Below are 18,050 nucleotides of genomic sequence, written 5' to 3'. Positions count from 1 at the left end.
CATCAGGAATGATAATACATTAGAGCATTATTGCATTAAAGAGATCCCCTTCTACCGTCACTGAATAAATAGTTAACAATGCACACTGGAGTGCTTGCTTCAGCTACACAGGGTAATTTTGAAGAAATCCTAACAGTAATGTTTAATTCGCTATTTTAAAATATGATGGAAACTTGAATACTACATCTTCATATTTATCCACTTCCTTTCATAAAAGAAATAAACATATACTAGAAATACTTTGTAAATACTTTGCAGTACATCTCTGACATTACCAGGAGATGCACAGTTCACAATAATCGCTTGAATTAAGCTAATATTTTTAAAAAAAAATAGTACTTAAGGTTGTTTCAACAATTACTTAATTCTAGTTTCCTCATTTGTTGTGGCTATATGTATTTAATTTTAATAACTTTTCGTTTGTTTAAGATAGACACAGTTCATCCATCTTGGATTCATCTCCTACATTTTCAAGTTATAAATCCTAAAAATGGGAACAAAGAGGTCATTTGATAGCATTACCCTTTCTGTAGGAAACTATTTATCTTATGTGAGGATTCAGTTTATTAAAATAATTTTGCTGTGGTCCTGTCTGGTTTGCTTGAGTCTGTCTTAGTAGGGAAATTTTAATGGAGTGCCAGTGATATATTCCTAAACCAGCAAGTTCTTAACGACCCTGGAAAGTGACTGCTTGATTACACTTTAACGGTATTTGCAAATAAAATCACAAGTAATTAAGGAGAAATCTCCAGGCTTTTGAGCAAGTTTGATGCATGATAACTGCCTGATTCAGCTTCATCTAGAGTAATGCTGTGTAGACAAGAGCTACTGAGATCAATAGCAACATAATGATAGTGGCAGAATTAAGTGAGTAACCTGAGAACTGTGTCTTCAAAATGCATGCAGCTGCCACAAGCCAGGGCCACACAGTGCACTCCGTGCTTCCGTCCTAAATGTTCATCAAAAGACGCCCTGCAGGAAAATGGAGTTAGATGCTCTTTATTGCTGATCGTGTCTCTTGCCACATTTATCAGGGAAATTGGATTAGCAGTTGGCAGCTGCAGGTAGACAAGGTTCTGCAGTGATTAAATATGCAGCTTGGCTGCATTTGTTGTGACAGACCTTTAGTAAATTCTACTGTAAGCACCATCTGTCTAATTTGTATAAAGAAAACTTGGTGCTTTAAGCTACTGATAAAGAACTAAATCTGTTGCTTTATCATAAACAAAACTTTTGCTCTAAATTCTCTTAAACATAATTTATTAGGTTAAAGCTATTTTTCTATCATGATGAATAAATAATACATGCAAAAGGGCTTTCAGGTACTTCATTTTGCAAGGACTGAAAACAAAACCAGTTCAGTTCTTCAATAAAATGCTTAGTATTCCGATCCACAGGGAGATGACACTGTTAAAATATCACTATGAAAATGGTCCAGGACTGCCAAATTCATTTAATTTGTGGTTTTTACTAGGACTTTCTAACTGGCTAGGGTTTTTCTAAGTTTTTTAATATTTCTGAAATACACCATTGAAAAACAGTCGCAACAAGAGAGCTCTTTCTTTTTAAAATACATTTGTAATCATTACATCTGCATACAAAACATACGTTTAGGGTTATTTTCCAGGGAGATCAAATATAATTGAAGATGGCTTAAGTAATTATGTGCTTTGCTTTCCTTTTTTCTTCTTTGTTTTTTTCTGCTTCCTTCTTCACATTTTTATATTGATAGGAAAAACATCTAGTATTAAAAGAGTGACTAATTTTCTTCTAAGAATTTCAAGGTTTCTCTTGACAATCCGATTAAGTAATATATCGACTGGGTAGCCAGAATGTCAGTAGTACTTTGTTTATAGTTGTGACATCATCAGATTTGCTAGAAATGCATGAAAAAAAGGATCTGAGGAAAAAGCAGTTAAATAGCAACATGCTATCTTTAGCTGGTTTGTAGAAACTCCATGCTGTTAAATTATTTAAAATCCTTGATTTTCAGCTTGCACACATTAAAAGTTTTCACACTAAGTGCCAAATGTTGCAAACAGCACTTTAACAGAATGATTTTGCTTTGATCCCTGTAGCAGTTCCTGAATAATTTATCACAGGTTATTGCCTTAATTCTGGAGAGGGATAGAGCAATAAAGGCAGATGAAAACACTCCAGTTGAAACACCTTGGGGCCTGCTCATTCCTCTGACACGGCTCTTTTGTTGGAACTATTTAGAGGTTATTAAGACGTGTCTCCAGAATTAAGAGTATGCTGTAAGGATGAAGACAGCCATCTTAATTCTAAAGACAAAGCGCAATGACCCTTCACCTTTTTTTTCCTTTGTTGTTATTATATAGTAGAATTATGAGGGTAATATTATAGCTGCACCCAGTAGTGCCACTATAGTTAAGGGTCTGTCAGACTTTCCATTACAAGCCCCGTTTTGGGGGTGGGTGGCGTGAGTAGTCTCGTCTGTTTTAAATTGCGTTAGTCAGACACTTGGCACATGTTGGCAAGTCATAGGGGTTTTTTGTGTGAATATTTAAATCTTCAGCTCCTTTCCACCGAAAAATCCATTGAAAAATCTTCTTCGGGACATTGAAACAGAATACTTGAATTTATTTTAAAAATTGCTTTGTTTTAGTTAATCTTAAGTAAACCTATCTGACATTCAGGGAAGAGTATTTCAAAACTGAAACTTGAGCAAAATTGTTTCATTAGCAAGAAGAGCAATGTATAAACCCACATGCCACTGACAAGCTCCTCTTGCTATGTTTCTTGTATTTACTTTTCTTCACTTCTCATCTTACTTGTTTTGCAGTCGCTGGTGGTGTTGTTTACTGTCCCTTTGCCCCAGAAAGGGCTGATGTTCAGTTGTGAACGAAGCAGTAGCTTCATGTATTCAAATTACTCGGTGAAGTTTGCAAGGCACTTTAAATCCCACAGGAGGACAGACAAAAAGTAGATGTATAACTCTATAATGTTGCATGTCATTAATAAATTTTATGCACATAAGTGCTCTTTGAAAACTCATAATGGACTAAAACTAGACCGTCTCGGGATTATAGGGTTTGGGGAGGGGTGTCTTACTAAATGTGACTAAAGCAAGCATGGAGTCGTAGGGTGATTTTTGCTCCTGTTAGAGTTTAAAGTTGTTTTTACCAGTGACTTAAATGGATCAGGATTTGTCTCAAGATTCTGTAGGCTATTATCTAGGCTGTTCGGACATTGCCAGCTGTAGGCAGTGTTATTTTATAAAGTTGAGTTCCGATAGATAATATCTAAACCACTGAGTTTGCTGGGATTTTACAGGACAAGAGTATATGGTGCCTTGTAGACTGAGGTCATTTTTAAGAGTAGTGTGGTTAATGGTATGGGCTTTTTAATAAAAATACCTGAATTTAAAGAACAGAAAACTAAGAAATTTAGTTTATGTAATAGTTGTTCTCCTTTCTTTAGAATTCACAAGGTCAAATGGTGTCTGAAATTGCCTGGTGTTTGTGTAGATCCCCATAAATCTGGGGCCATAGCTTAAAGAAAGTTGCACATCTACTTTTAAAAGTCTCACAACCAAACTGTTTCTTAAATATATGTGCAAATGAGTGTTTTCTTACAACCAGTTGTTTTTATAAAGACAGAATAATCATGTCAGAGGAGTATGGGTTTGGCTGTTGTCTTTTTCTAGAGACCACAGTAAGATGGTGAGCTCTTTCTCTCCGAGCGCATCCTCAAACAAAGGCAAGTTCATGTCTTGCCAGGGGCTGTAGCTCCCCTTTTTCCCTGCTCCAGCCTTTCTTTTGTGCAGTCTTGCTTGTCTCCTTTTTTTGTGGCTAGAATGGGCAAAGGAATCAGTCTGGAAGATTTCCACTTCCTTGTATATATTGTTGCATCTCTGTATCCCTTTGGAAAGTAGTATAAAGTGTTGCTGCCCAGTTGTTGTAATTCTTTATGTTTTGGCCACCATGTCCGCTAAACAGTTACTTTCTGTGTGGACAAAACAGCACACAAAGTATGAAAATACAGATGAATATAAAGTTACAATTTTATTTCGCATCTTCGCAGTATTGAAGACTTCCTCTCTAGTGATTTCAGAGTCCCATTAAAGTTAATGAGAGTTGAGACCTCTCAGCATCTTGCAAGTTCAGGCCATTTCAATGCACAACAGAAAGGAAATGCAAATATTAAAATACTCCTAGCAACATCACCAGTGTTTTGTAGAGAACTCAATTTATCCTTGGATAAATCTATGTGCATGCTATCTAAGACAGTTGGACTAATGGGTCTGTGTATGAAAAGTAGAAATTAGCCCTTGTGTAAGATTACATTTAGCTGTTTAACAAGGCATCAGCCATAATTTGCTCTTTATGTGATCAATTAAAATTAATATGTGAATCTTACCTTTTGTATTTCTCAACACTATAAATATTACAGTGTTAGCACCAAGTGGTACAGTATTGAAAACTCTGGTTTTAAAGAGAGAACCCCTTACTGGATTATTTGCCATGCTTCTGTGATTTTTTTTTTTTTTTTTTTTTAACCAGACTCTGCAGTACTGTGGTCTTTTATTATTAAAAAAAAAAAGTACAAACCCCATGCAACACATGGATAAAATTTATTAAAACGACTTAATTATCAAAAAATAATATTTATGACTAAGTAAATTGAAAAGTCTGTTTATATTGTTAAAATATTTTTCGTTCACTGGTGTTTCTTCCTGATGTCTATTAATTATCCTGAAAACATCCCTTTAGTAGGGGCTAATTATCTATGCATAAAATGTTGTCTGCATTTGTGCTGGAAGGATTCTGAAGCCACACTTCAGTCATTAAAGGGGAAAAAAAAATCATCTCAGAACTAATGTTAATACAGATAGAGATTTGCATGGTCTTCTGTAAACAAAAAAGTCGCTTTTTGAAGAAACCTAACTTGGAAAAATACTTTAAAAAAAAAAAAAAGCCTGAAAGATATGTTAAAATAACAGTACAGTGAGAATCTCAGTGCAACCTTAATTGTAGCTTGTTATGAGTATCAGTTAGTCTTACACCTCATTCAAAATATTACAAGCTTAAATTAACGTTTTATTGTTATTGTTACTTTAAATATATTACTACAGGAAGCACTTTTAAACTTTAATACACAGTATTCATATATTATCTTTTAATTTGCATTATTCATTAGGATAGCATATCAAATAATCGAAAGTGTTTCCTAAGCATTTTGCTAGTGTTATCACTATAAAACTTGTGGAAACCTTGTTTGTTAAAAGAATCTTTGTGTTTTTTTATAAAAAAAGATTTGAGCGAGACATTTAACCTAATGAATCAAAATCAGATATGTGGTCATTATTGGCTGATTATTACTCCATCTGCTCTGTGCTAACGTGAAAATCAATTACTGTGTCTCTTTCCCACTGACAGCGTATGTTGATCGGGCTGGCAAGGGATCTTCGAGGGATTGCCTTTGCACTAAACACAAAGACCAGCTACACCATGCTGTTTGACTGGATGTATCCTTATTACACTATGACAATACCAGCTCTGTGCACAGAGGGATACCAGGCCCCTTGCATTAGTTTAATAGTATGGCACAGTGGGGAAGAGGAAACAAAGCTAAATGAACTAATGTGTAATCAGCTAAAATTACAGCACAATGGCAACCATGCAGTTAACTGGGAAGGACCACAGAGAGGTCACTTTTTTGTTGTGTCACACTACTAATCTAGAAAACATATCCAAGTGGTTTTCTTCCCTTCATAAATCCCTGATGTTTTCATTTAAAAAAGCTGTGTCTTTAACTCGAAACACAATGTACCTACATTTGATTTAACATCAGAAGTGCTTAAAAAATACTATACAAGTGCTATCTGGGGAGATTTCTCTCTCTGGTATGAATCATGTCTTTAATTTAGTCAGTTACTTTCTATTTATGTCAACTCTATTAATATCGCAACACCTGCAGTCTTCTTGATCCAGAAGAAAATGGACATCTGAAAACAAAATCAAAATCTTTAGACTGTAGTTTTCTTCAGTAAGTAATGATAATGGAACTCTATTTGCTTTAAATATTGTATACATTTTTATGCCAACAAATACAATAATACTCATGGGTATTTTCTTAATACTACAGAGAAATGTTTTGTATTTTTATAAATACAGTAGCAGTAATTCTTTCTTCAGGCACACAGTCATATTAGTAACAAACTGCTGAAATATATAGTAAAGTAATGATGAAAATATTTGTTTTATAATTGAGATCTCACAAAACTATGGAAGTTAATTATGTATTTGTTTATGTTATGGACAGAAAAATAACATTCAAGTACAATTACATGCTTTACTAGAAATCAAGATTTTTAAAAATATTTTTTAAGTAAATAATGAAACCCCACTGCTCACTAATAATCTTCCTGCTTAAGAAAGAGGAATGCATCAATATAGAATTGCAGCTAGGAAATCAGCCTTTAAGGACTGAAAGGCTGTACAGCAGAGCCTGGTATGATCTGATAGACATCCTTGTGTGGTGGGTAGTAAGATCCTGATGACCATTCACATAAGCCTTATTTAAGACCTTTGCAAGTCTGCAGTGATTCTGTCTATGTGCAGGCTCAGCTTGCAGAAAGTAAGTCCAAAACATAAAGCAGTGTAATCTTTATTTCTCTTAAAATCAGTAGAAAGCATCCCATCATTTTAGTTTTAGACGACTGGAGGAAGAAAATACAAACAAACAAAAACAAACAAAAAAACCCTTAAACTACTGAAGGCAGACTGTGAATTAGCATCTCATTTTCTAGTGGGCACCGTTGGGTACATTTAACTTCATTAGTACTGTTTGTGCTTGTGTTACCCTAAAACTTAATAATAAAATCAGGAAGATGTTTAAAAGCGGATCAGTGCTGCTTCTATTTCAAATTCTTTTTACTTCGTTTTTCCTAGTAGAGCATGAGTATCATGCTCTTCTGTGGGGAACTGCAAATCTCCAGTTGTAGGAGGAGGGATAACAGAGACCTACCTCCTCTCCATTTGAAAGAAATGGATTAATCCGTGAAGGTGGCTTTTTATACAAGGATCCAGGATATGTAATCCTCAGGACCCTTTTCTGCTTTTTGTTTGGTTTTTGTTTTTTTTTTTTTTTTATTTAATCCTTCCAGTTTATGAATTAAGTTTATTTCAAACGAATAAAAACAGCCTCCAACTTTTGGATTTCCTTATTCTGCATTAACAATAAAAATAGATTGAAATGTAGCTTTGTGTGGAATTCAAAGCTCAGGCCTTCTCAGTTTCTTCTCCCTTGCACAGGTTCAAAATTTTTTTTCTTCATTTCCTTTGGCTGTAAAGGATAAGTGCATGCTTCTGTTCAGTGGATTTCACCTCATTTGGCTGAGTCCAGCTTCATCCAGGTATTGATCCAAAGCATTACAGCAGAATAAGCTGCTGTTATCACAACTCTTATTTACTGGACAGAAAGGTAAATGGGAGAAGGAAGGGTCAGATGCCAATTTCATCATAAAAGTTTAAATATCCTTTGATTAACATATTTCTTTTGTAGTTTCAAATACATCATCAGAAAATGGTTTTAATAGCAGAGAAAAGCTGTTTTTCAAACAGATTTTATTCTGTTATGTTTGAATCTCTAATATTTCAATATTGAAAATGGCAAATACAGAGTATTAGCTAAAATAAATCTGATTTACTTGCATTTGTTCAATAAATAACCAATACAAAGAGGCAAGGTATAAAAAGCTAAGCTTTTAATATACCGTAAGATGATGTTTATTCGGTCTTGAAGACTATCAGAAATAGTCACTTGTATATCATTGGTAGAAGAATATACTGATAAACTTTTTAAGTGATTGCAGGAAATATTCTGAGTCTAAGCCCTGTCCATAGCAAAACAAATTACACTCGGTAATCTCTCACCTGAGAGATTCTTTTCTGTTTTCTGATTGCAATGTTTAGGATTTAAGTTTTGTCCAGTAGATGGCAAAAATGAGCAGAAATCATTTCTTTTAAGTCCTTTTGGTCCGGGGAGGGGAAGAGGGGGAGGCACGGGGGACACCGTTGTATCTTGTATTTTACCATTAGGATTGAGTTATTAGGATCATGGTTTAGAGGTGAATCGTCAGGTATGCTGAAGCTGTGCTAGATTGCCAAATAGGACTGTTTTGTAGCAGGCTTGCTTATACTAATTGAGTTTCTCTAGCAAATCAGGCTCCTTGGAAAAAGGCCAAAGGCTTTTCATAATTGTATTGACAAGAAAATGAATATGATAAATGGTGTTCATTCAGCTGAGACAAGATTTATAGTTTTCCTCTGGCAAAGGATGAAGAGAAAATACTTATAATAATAGTAAAATTTGTTTTAAAGTTGTATTAGGTGATCTCTCAAAAGACTTCATTAAAATATTTCCAAATATTTTAAGCAGCTTCAGGTGTTAAGTATAGCATCTTCCCAAAGTATCCAGTAATGAAAGATGAAGAAAAACATCACACACACAAACAAACAAAACAAAACAAAAAACCCAAAACCCTGGATATGAAAGTCATTTATTCTTCCTGAAATATTGATATGTCAAGCTGTCAATGACGATTCCAGTACCAGAGCTTTGGAAAGTTTATTTGCCTTTTGTATTCATAACATGTGGTCTCTGTAATTTGTAGGTCAGTCCTGAACATGCAGGTGTGGCCTGAAAAAAACCTGTATACCAATTTGAGTAGAATCAAAACCTGTTTTTCTTAACAGTGATGATTCTCCTTACGTATTTCATTCTGCTCTTTACTTCAAGATTGCCTGCATAATATGTTGGATGTTTAATCTGTTTTCTTCCATACTAATATCAGACTGTAGTCTAAGGTCCTTGGTCTCGCAGTCAGATATGTCCATGGAGATTCAAGTGTGAGTTCAGGGTAATATCCACATTTTTGTTACTTTCATTTAGTGTTTCTTACAGTTAGGTGGTAACCCATAGGCAATTTTTCCTGTGTTCCTCCCAGTTGATTCTCAGTATTTAATGACTTCTGTTGTCTGTAAAAGAAGAAGGTTGCAATAAGAAAATGGGTTGCAAGAATTAAATTATTGGGTTGACTCGGAGTTGCAGTGAGCCAGATAGCACACGATGTATATGCGTGAGTGTATGAAATTTTCTGCCTATATAAAAATATCTAGACACTAAGTTTATAGAGAAGTGATCTGCCATTGAGGTGTTTTATCTAGTGGTCATTTAAAAGTTCCAGTTGACCTAGATATTCAGATGTCTGATCATATGCTGCTTCAGATGTGGATCACCAGAACAAGCAAAACGATCTTTTCACCAAACTGCCATTGTTACATATTTATCCAAGTTTGTCTCGTATTTCTTAACAAAATAAAACCATGTGCAGCAATAAGATGGCTTGTTCAAAATGATTCTGGTTTTGAAGAACTAAATTTTTAAGTTTATATGTTTTAAGGATTCGGGATTAAGTACAAACTTGAAAGAGCCGAACAGCCAGCTGTAGAGATTGACATTTCCTAATCACAAGAGGAGAGGAGAACACATGTTCTCATGAAGGAAGGCTACCTGATGGGTAATTTGTTTGTAATAGCTGTTACTGCTAGTTGCGTTGATTCAAACCTCAGCATCATTTTTTGCAGTTTGAATTCCTTTGAGCTTGAACTGACTGGTCAGGTTAAGTTCATGACTTAGCCAGATTCCTTGAAGCTTATGGTTTAAAACACTTCAAAATAATATTCGGTTTAAAACCAGTTTATTTCACTTTATTGGATTTATAAAAGAAATAATAAATTGCCAAAGCCTTTCTGTTCACCCTAGCTTTTATAAAATTTGACTATAGTTTCCAGTCTTTCCTTGTCAATGAACATGTACTCAATGCTTAAGTTTCTGAATTAAGATAGCTAATCATATTGGATATATTAGCAGCCTTTACTGCTGACTTACATTTTGGTTGTAGGGTTTGGCTGTCAAGTTACTCTCTTCGCCCTGAAATCTGAAAAGACAATTGTTTTCTACCCCATGAAGTTCCACAATGGGGCTTTGCAGCATTACACCATCTCCCTTTTGTGTACATGGGGCTACTAGGAAGGCTAAGGAAGAGGCATGACTTAGGAGAATTAATAGCACAGCTCAGTTCTGTAACTTACTTGACATCTGCTGCATCTTGAGAATATTGACCATCCTCTGCTGAGAGTGAGCTGGACTGGGAGTCGACCTCAGGAAAAAATGGAACTGGGATTAGTGAATTTTTAAAGGTATGAGATGACATGGATCATCTGTGCCCTTTGAGGGTATTTTAGATAAGTGAGATTTGAATTTAAATCCCAGTTTATTACTGGATAACTCTCCACGGTATGTTTAACTCTAGTTTGTTTGATTTAAAATGTAAAGAACCCCATAAAGGAGCAAGAAGCAAAGTCTAAAAGTATATTTCACATGTCAGCCTCTTCCGCTATATATAGTTTATGCCTGCAGTGCCTCAAGCAGCTGGCAGCAAAAATGCACAAGTCTTTAGATGCCTCAGACAGCAGTAGCCAGAATGCCTTCCATCTGTCTGCACAGCGCTGTCATTCATCAGTAGTGCTATGTCTGACGGCTTTAGCCTCCACCAGAAGAGCTATATCGAACTGAGACATGACTGTGTCTACATATCCTAGAAGCGTGTAAACCTTTATGTATTTCAGACTGTTATTTCACAATCCCCTGTTGAGTGCTTGGCCTGTATTCTACTTCCTAAGATTCACAATAGTTGCCTTTATTGTCTGAATAGGCAATAGCATTTTCCTAAGAATAATCACTGTGGTTAAAGCAGAATTATGTGACATGAAACAAAGCTAAAAATTAAAAATAAGTTTACTATTAAACAAAAGCATTGACTAGATTAGCTAGGTCATGTTTTAATAGCAAATTGTATAGTTAAAATCTCTTGGTTCAATATAAAAAATTATTTGCCAGACAAGCTGTGCTACCTCATTTCCATTTACTAGTCTGCATTCTTACCCAAATAAACTCTTATTTCAGCATGTTGGGAAAACTAGGGATCAGCTTTGTATCGAGTTGCATGAAATATTTTGATACAGTCAGTAACTCATAAAATTATTTTTTTAAAGTTGCATTGCAGAGTCTACTAAACTTTTTTTTTTTTCTGTATTCTTTGAAATCCTGCTTTAAAAGAATGGATATCTCTTGGATGCTGATGAGCAAACAGTTCTCCTGAAAGTGTTCTTAGAAATCTAACTTTGCTGGTCGCCCCCACACAGTTTGGTTGAGTTCTCTTCTTGAATGCGCTGGAAACAACTTCATACAATCAAATTGTTCCCAGCCATTCATATAGCAAATATAATATATATGAGGTGGCACTGAAGTTTGTGGCCCAGGATTTGCTGATAGGTAAATTTGTGTTGTTTTTAAATTAAATTGCCATCTGTGACTTATACCATTCGTTAAAAATCCAAGCTCATCTTATATACATATTATAGGTTAGCTTCACATATGGAAACTGCTTTCCTTTTCCTTCATTATGGCTCTGGTGTATTAACTATTTCCCACTTAACCATTAATGTTTCGAAAGGATTTAGTCTTCTAAGCAGAGACTTGCTTAAGTTTGTAAGTTCTGGCGGTGCCTCTGTCAGAATCCGCTGCCAACGTCTATAGCTGGCCCACCCACATAATGGCGTAGTACAGTTCAGGGGAAGTTGTTTTGCAAGATGTTATTTTATCAGTGTACTCTTTAACTGGGTTTGAGAAGATACCCTGCATACATTTCTGTTCTGCAAAGAGCTGTTGAACTGTGGTACCGTGAACCTGCATGTACAACCCCTATCTTGAAGCTGATGGCAGAATTCATGCAAAACAGGTAAGAAGCAGGTGAAAATTAAGGTAAGTGATGAATATTGCAACAGTATGCACTGTCTGTTCCATCTTTCTGTGTTTTGCTTGGCCTCATGATGTCTGACTTTGACTTTAAGAATTTTTGTATTTTGGAACAAAATTCGCAAGCAGAACTCAGCTTTCAGTGTCATTGTATTGTTTTAAAAAAATGGTAGATTTTAGAAAATCAGCTGGTAAGGATTAATTACAGGAATATATATGAGAGACTACTGTGATTTTATATTTAAAGTTACTGGAAGTGTATGCTTCAACCAGGGATAAATACTGACTCTATAATTAAATATTGGAAAATTGTCTGCTGTCAGGATTTGCTGCAGGCTGAATTTTTGCCTTAAGCCAAGCAGCATACGTATGTGCCTGTAAAACCACAACTCCCTTTACAGCTTCTTTTGCAACTCAACTCTTCCAGCCAAAATAGGAAAGAATGGTATCTGATATAGCAATATTTATGATCAACATGTAGGTAACTTTTCCCACATCTAAAATCTTCTCTGTGGGCAAACCAGAAAGGCCTCAGAATTATTCTGGGAGGTGATTTCAGTACTTGACATTGCAGTAGTTAGAATGAAATTCCTGTTTTACCACAAGTAATAGAACAATTTATTTTGGGAAATTATCATTACACTTGGAAATATTTAGTGTACTGCCCAAAGGAAAAAAAGATCTTTAAATGAAAAATTGATAGTTAAAGTCTCTGTGCTGGGTATCTTCGTGACCGATGTAATTAGAGTTTGCAGCAAAGCAGTATGTGTTCTCATAATTTCTCATTTTGCCTTGCAAGTCAAACTTACAAGGAAAAAAGTTGAAATATTTGAAATTTGAAAAAAAAAAATTTAGTTTAATCTAATGACAGGGAATTGGTGCCTTAACGTTCAGACCTGTCTCCAAGTGAAACACTAGTGTGTATGATGTGCCCTTAATCCTGAGTGGCTACACAAGCCTTAAGGCAGAGTTCCCTGGTTCTTGTTTGTGTTGACTTGCTTGCTGTGACTCCCTCTTTGGTTTGTGTGGGCTAATTACATCTTTTATCCTGGTAGTAGTATAATAAATTGCTGGGAAAGTTTAACCTATTTTTATTCAGGCTGCAATGCTCAAGCAGTATACACTAATAGTGCTGCAACTTATTTCAAGGAGGAGATTGTTACAGCAAAAACACAGAACTCTAATAATGGTAAACAAAAGCAAAGAGGAACTGGAACAATAAATCTTATGCAAAAGACAGCTCTTCAAGCTACTTTCCATATTCATGGTATTCTTCTACCTATTGCTATTCAGAAAATCTGCTTTGTTCCCTTTAGAAAACATCATCTGGGATGGTATTTTTTCAGGAGTTGTGTACTGCATTAGCTTTTACAGGTTAGAATGCATTATACAATATACTTTGACATGGTTAAAATATGTTACAGAGTATCAGATTTTGCATTATGCCACTCTGATACTGAGGTGATGTGCTGGTTTTGGTTTTTTTGTTTCTGCCAGCCATTATCATTTTGTGCATATGGAATACACAAATGTTTTATACAAGGCACGTCTTATTCATTTATAAACACTGAGATTTACTCCAGAGTTTGCACCAAAGGACTCAGACAACAAAAAATTGGACTTGCAGCAAAGACGGATACTACTGTCTCTGTGATAGGGGTGATACAAGGACTCCAGGTCTGATCAAAAGTAGATGGCTACCAAATAGGACAGCCAGGGGATACTGTGGTTTACATCACTCAGTGATGACTCCTTTCCCTTTCTGTCCAAATAAACACTACGGGTAAGTTTTGCTAAAGTTACCTGCATTCAAAATTAACTCTCAAGTACTTAATGGTTTTCACGTAGGCACAAACTAGGATTTAGGCTTCTTTATCACACAGACAGAATGGAAAGGTGCAACAGGGGCTTTGGCAACGATTAATGCGTTTCCAGATTGGGAACAAAGTCATTCCTGTTGACTTTGGTAATACCTGTGCATCAGGAGAGACAACATGCTGCAATCTTCTTCAGGTCTGAATGTTTATAAAAAGCATTTGTTACAAAATACACACCGAGAACTGGCCTGTGATTGCCACAGATTTTATGTAGCAGAATAACCCAGTGGGGATTAGTTTGTTTTTAAAGGCTATGCAGATGCAGAAGCAGGGTAAAAGTTAGTTTGACTGCTTGGGGTCTGGAACCTTTGTAGCATTCTTCTGAACTGTATACGGGCACAAGATGTGCACTGGTCACTGAAAGCTGTCTGTGTATTGTCTGGTCACCTTTTCTGGTTAACATTGCTTTGTCATAAGATTGTTTCTTCGGCAACATATGGAGATAACTAGAGTGCATATCATTGGACTGAAAGCTAGAATTAGTTTATCAAATAATTGTACTCTGTAATTAGCAAATGATTTTTTTGTTAGAGAAATGAATCTATTGCAGTTTTCTGCTTCGATGACCATCTGAATATTTTTGCTGTTATTTTTTAGATCACAACGTTTAAATTTTGATGTATCATCTCCAAATGGAATTCTTCTCTTCAGAGCAGCTAGTAAAATGATTTGTACATATGGTAGGTATTAATTAATGTTTCCTCTGCAGTGTAATTCTTTGCCTGTCCTGTGATATAAAAATGGGTTAGTTCATATTGCTGAGCACTGATGGATTTGTGGAACACATAGCAGGACTGTAATGTGCTACAGCCAGTATCATCCCTTTGTAAAATGCAGAGTTTACGTGGCAGGCCTTTGGAGCTCATTTACTGTCTGTGGATCAGGGCTCGTTCATATAGCTTTGTTATTTGTCTCTCTTTTTTGACTTGAATGCCTGTCTTCTAGCAACTGTAAATGTATTTCAGCAAAGACACAAATACTCATGAGGTGTTTGATCTAGGCTACTGATTGATAGATGTGGGTTGATTTTATGTATTCAAATTATATTCCAGCAGTTCCAAAACATAATAGGACCATAACAGCTTTACCCTAGAGCACTGTTAAAAGTGTTGATAATAAGTTGCTCCATTTTACTACTCCCACTCATGCATGCCACTGCAACAGGTCTTTGACACCAGCAGTTTATATTACACTCCAACTAACTTTGTGGCTTACACTTTTGCTTTCTAAATATTTTGAAAGGAATGTTACCAAGTTTTTGTAGAGCAACCTCATTTGTAGTTTGTGTAAACGGGAAGAGACATAAATGCCCCGTTTCTTTTAAAGAACGGAAATTGGTCCATCAGATTTGCTTTTACTGCATTCAGGTTGCTTTTTGGGTCTGGAAACCGTGTGTTACGTGGCTGCCAGTATAAAAAACTTCAAATGTAATTCTGCATTTGATCTCTAGGGCATAGAAAGAGTATGTGCAGAATGCCTAAAGCGTTTACTTACGACAAAAAATTACACCCAAATAACTCTCACTCCTTGCAAAATAATTTTTCTGTTTTTCTTTTTCAAATACTATGTAGTAAGCTAGCATGTTTTTTCAGCTGTGCTCTTCAATAAATTTGTAAGAATGATTTAGCAACATAAAAATAAGGTTTTCCATGTTTGAAAAGATAAACTTTTAGATTTTACTACTCAATTTGTGTTAGCCTTTGTAGTTAATTGTGGTAAGCTTTCTTTTGATAATTAAAAAAGTCAGGTGTAGTCATGATGATGCTTCAGCCCTACTTGTCGTATGGTACCTGATCCCATTGAGGTCATATTTTCCTTTTTAATTTTTTTTTTTAAATTTCAATTAGCCTTTACCATCGTTTCTGCACTTACCAAAAACACACCATATTATAGGGTATCCATTAATCTCAGTTGTTGGCATCAAGTTTCTGAACCTTGCGAGTAAACCACACTAGTTGGTTTCAACCTGCTTCATTCCTAATTCAGGCCTAAAAATCAGTGTAAAGAAACCTTTTGCTTTCAGTTGCAGATTTTATGGTGTGTATGTGAAGTTCATAAAATTCTCAGCCCTAAATTGTTGGTAGATCTTGCCCATAAAGACCAGACAACATTTTCTAGCTTGTGCTAGAATTTAATTATGCAACATGAAAGGAAATTTCAGGACAGTGCAGATCTAAGATTTAAAACTAAGCAGTGGAGCCATAATGCCTGCTGAAGTCAAAATTATGTGAAAGATACTTAGGGATGTGTGGCATCTGTCTGAGGATGTGTGCCTTAGAAAGAAGTGAAATGACCATAAGAGCTTTCTCTCCCACTTCTCTTTTGTGTCTTTCATAACTGTTTTCCTATGGAGGGATGACATTTTATTCAACACAGGTTTAAGAGAAAAACTGTTCTTAATGTCCTCCAAAAGAAAAATTTTAAATCACCTATCAACTAAAAGTGGAGGAAATATGTAGATGTGGGAGAATGCCTCCACTCAATATATGTATGTATTTTATTTTCATTTTGCTTTTAAAACACATTCATATTATCATCAGTGCCTGAAAGGGTCTCATCAGTGATCTTTCCACTACTTAGGTGTGACATTTAGATGAATTGTTTAGGTTTTCTTTTCTGTGAGTGATTGCCATGATTTGTTTCAGGACTGGACTCACTGCAAAGTCAACATGAAAGACCTCCCATTGCAGTCGGCTGAATTGGCCACTTAGAGCAGAGATTTCAAATAATCCAGCTGGCTTTGCACTGGCACAGATGGGCAGCACTGGCCTGGCCATCACCGTGGCTCAGCTGTGGGCACTGTAATAAACATCCTAGATTAGCACTATTTCAGACTGCTACAGCTATTCCTGAAGTGGTCACTAGCTTACAGTCTGGGAAGGTTTTACTGCCCACTGTAAGTATTTCAAGGTACTACAATTAATCAGCTTTGAATAATTGCTGTTAACATTTTTAGCTTTTATCACCAATTACTAGTTTATGAGATTTCCACTCCAGTGTACAGAAAGATATAACTCTTCTGGAAATGTGTTGTAAGGTTTCATTACTTCAGTTACGTGTGATCTTTTTAACATAGAAATTCCTATAAAAATATTGATATTAAGGGATTTTGCATTAATTTCAAAAGCCTTCCTGAAAATCTTAATAATTGTGCTTTTGAGGAAAGCTTTAATCCATAATACTCTATGACTTTTTTTTAAGTGTATTTGTCTTTTAAGCATATGTAATCTTGGCAGCCGTCTAGGTAAAAATAAACAAATAAACCAAGTGATGATAATTCACTTCGGTGTTCTTGAGCAGTGTTTTCAGCCCCACATTCTTAAAAATTGTGTGATTCAGTTAAAAGAATGAATACGTGCATGTCTTCTAATCCTTGGGTTCGGTTTTCAAGTTTTCTGCTGTACTATTACTACAAGTAACTTAAAATCCTGAAATTAGTTGAGATTCTCACATTCAGCATGGTTTTATGGCTGAAGCATTAGAGGGAAAAAAAAAAAAAAGTCACATAGTAAATGTCAAGAGATGACAACAGACAGTATGTGCTCATTTATCTTACCAAGTCAGCCAAACATCTTGTATATGCCTGCATCTTATAGTGAGCTCCTCAAAGTTGATCAAAAAGACACTTGAACCTCAAGATAGATTTGATTGAAATCTATACTATAATAATTGCCTTTTTAAACTGGGAGAAACACAAAGTGATGATGTGAGACGGAGGGGGAAAAATAGAAGCAAACATCTCTTTCTTTCATCACACTGTCCTTGTGGGAAGATCCTTCCTTTCAGTCTCGGTTTCAGTTAATCCACTGACCCAGTGGGCTGCCATAAACTCTGCCCAGCCTCATCTCATCCCTGAGAAGTTGCTCTTTCCATCACCTGGAGACCTGGCTGTGCTTGCTCCTCTTGGCAATCCCTGTTTGAACACCAGGCTTCCAGCTCAGCTTGTTACCTCTCACCTCTCCTCCTTGCCGTGCCCTTGACAGTGAGAGTTTCCTTCCCATAGCTCAGCAGCTCTCCAGGGAAAGACAGACTGCAGGCAGTGTAGCCTAGCATGGTTGCACCTCTTTCTTAGAAGAATATAACAGACAGACAATAAATGAAAATATAGTTTAATTGTATTGTACTTCCACTGGTCAGTGAAATTTAAATTTGTTTTAGGACAGGATTTTTCCTTCTTCTCTCTCACATGTAATGATATACAGAAAATACTAGTAAAAGTATTATTTTCAGAAATTTCACCTGCACCAAATTAAACATGAAAATTTCCAGTTATGATTTAGGTCCACTGGTAGTCTTCTTGCTATATAAACCTATAGGTACATAAAA

General features: G+C 35.7%; 1 protein-coding gene across 1 annotated transcript in view; it reads left to right on the top strand.

Annotated features, from left to right (window-relative positions):
* The window catches only part of RANBP17 (RAN binding protein 17), a 163,822-nt gene that overhangs the window by 105,948 nt on the left and 39,824 nt on the right, over window positions 1-18,050 (top strand). Inside the window, exons 20-22 of the mRNA XM_074883783.1 lie at window positions 5,403-5,491; window positions 11,723-11,830; window positions 14,322-14,404. Of these exons, the coding sequence (XP_074739884.1) occupies window positions 5,403-5,491; window positions 11,723-11,830; window positions 14,322-14,404 (280 nt within the window). The remainder of the gene's footprint in view (window positions 1-5,402; window positions 5,492-11,722; window positions 11,831-14,321; window positions 14,405-18,050) is intronic.

Source organism: Strix uralensis, chromosome 14, assembly GCF_047716275.1.
Source record: "Strix uralensis isolate ZFMK-TIS-50842 chromosome 14, bStrUra1, whole genome shotgun sequence".
Lineage (NCBI taxonomy): Eukaryota > Metazoa > Chordata > Aves > Strigiformes > Strigidae > Strix > Strix uralensis.
Note: the sequence above shows the minus strand (reverse complement) of the source record. Positions and strands in the feature narration are given on the sequence as shown.